The sequence below is a fragment of the Pyrus communis genome, chromosome 11 (assembly GCF_963583255.1).
Source record: "Pyrus communis chromosome 11, drPyrComm1.1, whole genome shotgun sequence".
In the NCBI taxonomy this organism is placed as follows: domain Eukaryota; kingdom Viridiplantae; phylum Streptophyta; class Magnoliopsida; order Rosales; family Rosaceae; genus Pyrus; species Pyrus communis.
The window spans coordinates 25,309,776-25,315,100 of NC_084813.1; the positions used below are offsets into that span (position 1 = coordinate 25,309,776).

The 5,325-nt window shown below is 42.4% G+C and overlaps 1 protein-coding gene across 1 annotated transcript; it reads left to right on the plus strand.

Moving 5' to 3' along the window:
- The first annotated feature begins 1,018 nt into the window (after window positions 1-1,018).
- LOC137708812 (cysteine-rich receptor-like protein kinase 42) lies at window positions 1,019-4,514 on the plus strand. The gene is made up of 6 exons (XM_068447963.1): window positions 1,019-1,899; window positions 2,262-2,378; window positions 2,593-2,946; window positions 3,070-3,304; window positions 3,448-3,598; window positions 3,693-4,514. The coding sequence occupies exons 1-6, from the start codon at window positions 1,158-1,160 to the stop codon at window positions 4,080-4,082; spliced, it is 1,989 nt and encodes a 662-aa protein (XP_068304064.1). The 5' UTR covers window positions 1,019-1,157; the 3' UTR covers window positions 4,083-4,514.
- Window positions 4,515-5,325: the final 811 nt, after the last annotated feature.

Sequence of the window (5,325 nt, forward strand, 5' to 3'; positions counted from 1 at the left end):
TCTCCTTCTCTGACGATTCCTGCGCACAGCCATAAGCAAGGGGTAATTGGCATCCAAGCGAAAGACGCTAATCACCAGTTTGAAGCTCAGAAAAATTCTCGAGCAACACAGCCGAAAACAGCAGACACAAAGGTGAACGGGGTGTTGTTGAAAACATCCGAGCCAGTGAAAGCTCCAGAACTCTACACACGAACTCCACAAAAGGACATGGTTGAAAATTGAAGCAAGGAAGAACCAGGAAAAGGAATACCCACGAAGTTGGAGGAATTGGATAGGCCGAATTGAAAACTGGGGATACCCAACAGTAGATGTAGGAAGAAAAGAAGGTGAAAAGGGAAAAAAGGACACAACAACCGACCCCAGCTGAAGCTAGAGCCGGTGCCACCGGGGATGCTGGAAATTGATAGTCTCACATAAGCTCTCTCACTTCGGATAGAAAGAACTCTCACATCGAAGAGAAAGAAGGGAGAAAGTTTTTACCCTTATTTTCTTTATGTAGCAAACACGTATGTGTTAATTAAAATTCGCAATCTAACAACTAAAATATTAAACATAATTTACATTTTAAATAAGTAAACATGCATTTTAAATACAATTTTACCCCATCAAAAAAAACAAGCCGCACCTTTTGGCTTTTACTCAATGAAAGAATTCAAGCACCCAACAAACCAGGAGTACACGTGGCAATAATTATGACCGACCTGTAAAATAATACAGGTGCAAGTCCAACAAATGGCCCCACCAAAGACGGTGCCTCCTCCGCAAAAGCTTTCAGTCTTTCAGACGAAAGCATCAAAATAAATTTGGTTTATTTATTTTATTAATATTTTGGACCCAAAAGATGTAGCACACGTGGCACTGGTGGGTGGGAGCGGCAGCCTCCATACCTGCAACTACCACCCTGGTCCAGCATTGAAAAGGAGAAGAAGAAAAGGATGATCTCATCCACTCACTCACTTCCACCAATTATAGCCCTTTATTTATTTATTGCACCCAACAATTGCGTATTGTTCTTTGGAGTTGGTCTTGTGAAATTCGACATATTTATTGTTAAATAAGTTTTGTTGCTGATAATTTAGCTCGTTTGAGTTCATATACCAAGCTCCTCCGTCTTGTTGGCGGTGTTTGGTTGGTGATTTTTGTCACCAAAACGAGTCATGTGTACCAAAATCTTGACATGGGTTTTCTTCCTCCTCTCCATATTCTCCTCCGCCGTCTGCGATCCCAGAACGACCCAAGCTGGCCTCTACTGCGGCAGCCGGAAACCGGGGCAGAACCCGAGCTTTATCCCAACTTTCGTCAAAGAAATGGAGGGTCTTTCTCAGCAGATATCGACCCACCGTTGGGGCACCCACTTTGTTAATTCCACGACACCCATGTACGGCCTGGCCCAATGCTTCAATGACCTCTCCCACACCGACTGCCTCCTCTGCTACGCCGCCAGCCGCACGAAAATCCCCCGCTGCCTCCCCTCCCTCTCCGCCACCATATTTCTCGACGGGTGCTTCCTTCGTTACGATTCCTACAGATTTTACCGCCAATCCACCGACTCTTCTCGCGACACCGTGGTCTGCGGCCCGTCGAAACAGGACAAAATCGAAAAGGAGGAGTTTGGGAGGAATGTTGGGTTTGCGATCGGGAATGCAACGGCGGCGGCGGGAAATGGCGGGTTTGGAGTGGCGGAGGTGAAGGGGTCGGTGTTTGCTCTGGCGCAGTGCTGGAAGACTGTGGGGAGTGCTGGGTGTCAAAGTTGCCTGGAGAAGGGAAGTAAGGCGGCGATGGGGTGTGCACCCAGCAAGGAAGGGAGGGCTTTGAATGCTGGGTGTTACCTGAGATATTCGACTGAGAAATTTTATGACGATGCCGGAGGAGCAGAGCAGGTTGCAGATCAAGGCCATGGTAATTATAGTTAAAGTTTTTTATTTTATATATTTTATTTTAAAGGGTTTTTTATTCCATGGGTTTTTGAATTAATTAAATATACTTGAGCTTTTGGATTGGAATTTTTTATTTTCATTTTTAAGTCAAACGTAAATGCTTTTGGTACGGTTGTGTGAAAGCGTTTTTGACCTTCCTAAGCAATTTTAAAGGAAGTGTTATTTTCTCACTTCTTTAGAAATTGAACCTCACTCTTCTCATTTTCTGGGAGACCAAACAGAATTTAAAAGATTAGACATTTTCGACTGAACTGTTATTGTATTATATTTTAATTTTATAATCCAATTATCTTCAATTCCAATTTTCCATTTTTGTATTTGCAGGGCTGTCAGTAAGCAGAGGAATCATCATAGCAGTAATTCTGGCAGCAGCTGCCTTCCTACTGCTCTCTCTCTCTGCTGCTTATGCAGGCTACGCAAAATTGGCAAGGATTAAACAAGGTACAATTTGGCATTCTTTAGCTTTTCCGATACAAACGATATTCTCTTCAAATTAATATTTAAGACGGGAGTTGAAAATTCAAACTCGAGTGCATAAAGGAACCAGATCTGCACTAGTCAATGCGGCTACGGCCACGTCTGCATATATAGATTTAGATCTTAAATTATGAGAATTACATACCAGATGTTTTAACATATGCCATTATTTATCCAGAGCGTAGCAATGTAGGCCTGGCCGCAACAAGCATCAACAAGTACTCTAGCTTGAAGTTCAAGTACGAAACGCTCGAAAAGGCCACTGATTATTTCGATTCCTCGAGAAAAATCGGGCAAGGGGGAGGCGGTTCTGTGTTCAAGGGGACGCTTCCGAATGGTGAAACAGTAGCTGTTAAAAGATTGATCTACAATACGAGGCAATGGGTCGATGAGTTCTTCAACGAGGTGAATTTGATCAGCGGAATTCAGCACAAACACCTCGTGAAGCTTTTGGGTTGCAGCATCGAAGGCCCCGAGAGCCTGCTGGTTTATGAGTACGTGCCTAACAGGAGCCTCGATCACTTCCTTTTCGGTAATTGTCATCTCTCTAGCTAGATGATTTTTCTTCAATAGAACAAAGGAAGTCGAAAAATGTAATTTGTGTAGCGTTACTTGCGAGTCAAGTCAGAAAATGTGATTCGTCTAATTTATGTAGATAAGAACAAGGTGCAGCTTCTGAACTGGATGGAGCGGTTTGATATTATTGTTGGAACAGCTGAAGGGCTTGCCTATCTTCACGAAGGATCCGCAGTAAGAATAATTCACAGGGACATAAAAAGCAGCAATGTTCTTCTGGATGAGAATCTCAGCCCGAAGATTGCAGACTTTGGCCTCGCTCGATGTTTTGCTTCCGAGCAGTCTCATATTAGTACCGGCATTGCTGGAACATTGTAAGTTTTTAGCACTTGATGAGAATTTGCAAATTCAGAACACTTTAGTACTCGAGTTACTGCAATCTTCCTGCCTTAAGGAGTAGAATGTGTTCTCAATTCTTAAAATTGTATCCAATTCTTTAAATCGTATCATGTTACAGTGGTTATATGGCGCCAGAGTATCTTACTCAAGGGCAACTTACGGAGAAAGCAGACGTTTACAGCTTTGGAGTTCTAGTTCTTGAGATTGTGTCTGGCCAGAGGAACAACACCTTCAGATCGGAATCCGACCCAGATTCACTTTTACACAGGGTAAGTTTTGAACCATTTGAATTTTGAAACAAAGATCTCACCAGGTCTTCTTTCCGTCGGACAAAGATTGTTTAAAACTTTCATTTGATCTCAGGTTTGGAAACTCTACAGATCGAACGAACTAGCCAAAGTCGTTGATCCCTGCTTGGGAGAAGATTTTCCTGCAGGAGATGCTTCCAATGTCCTTCGCATCGGACTTCTTTGCACGCAGGCTTCGGTTGCTCTGAGACCATCCATGGCCGAAGTGGTCGAAATGCTAACCGATAGAGAAATTATGGCAGCAGTTCCGAGCCCAAAGCAGCCTCCTTTCCTGAACTCTACAACCCTGGAGCCAGTTAGCACTAGATTTAGATTGTACAGCGCAAACAGCTCCGTGTCAAATGCTCTAACAAAACCTGAAGCCTCCTACACCTCCACGGAGTCCTCTGGCACGCCAAGCTCGGATGGGAATTCAAGAACTCAAGAACTTTCGCAGAAGAAGTAGGTTCCAAATTTCAAACCTGAGTACCCATTTTTCGTCACCAGCTTACTCCACAGCAACTTGTTCAGCTGATCTCTCTTGATCTGAATCGTGGAAGTCGCGTCAAATTGATAGACTAATCACGTGATGAGCGATGTAGAGAGACGAGATTGCCCGGTGACTTATAAGATTCTCCGGCAAGCCTGTTACGGCTAACTTTGGCAATGCAGATTGCGGCATGGTGTATTAGGCTGTGCATTCCTTCTTCAATTTCTAGCATTTTTCTGCCATGTAAGTTTGACAACGCCGATTGAAATCGCAGATACTCCGAATTTCGGATGCTACATTTTTGTTGTGACGAATTGACGATCCTCTCTGATGGGGGAGGACGTCAACATTTGTCTCACATCGAAAAGTAAACAAACACATATACCATGTATTAACCAAAAATATTACTCGGAGCATTAATTAGTTAGAGCGTTAATTAGTTAGTAAATTAATACAGCGTGTGCCTATTTAGGCAAGGCTACAACAGTTAAAAACAAAATAGAGCTTAACAATTAAAACAGTCTCTCCTATCGATCTGAGCGTAATTAGTAGTTAACATGGTAATTAACAAACAAATAGATTAGAGCTTAATTAGTCACCAACATCTGCAACAACGGTGCTGATTTCACCTCGATCAAGCAAGCAGATCATAAAACCCTGGTCCTCCGCTGGTTATTCCCGTGGATCTTTTTCCAAAGACATCCAACGGCCAGCCCAAGTCCTACCCCACGTACTTTCTCCTTCACTGTACTTGGTAATGTCCATCTAAACTCTGAATTGAGCTGTGCTAGCCGACATCAGGAATGTGAAGAAGCCACAAAATGTGGTAATGTAGAAAATGTGAATAAATTTAAACTGAAAATGACTAAATACAAGATTGTGCATCGGAGTGGAATTTAACTCATTTCACACGAGACGTCAGAATATATGTAAAGTACAATAAAAGTAGAATAAGACTTATACCATTGGAAGTAATCTCCTATATCACTTTTTGTTAGAAATCTTCGTCAGCACAATAGCTTTGTCATTAATTCCTGGAAGAGTGAAAAACAAGGGTGAGTGAGTTTAAAACTAAAGTTTTAATAAAATCTTTTTAAAAACGCACAATCTCTCGCCGTAAAATAAGTATAGTTTCTAAAGGAAAAGGATCATCGCCGGATCCTTTTCCTAGGATCCAGGTCATTCATCGTACATTGTGCGGTCATAAATCATTTGAAAT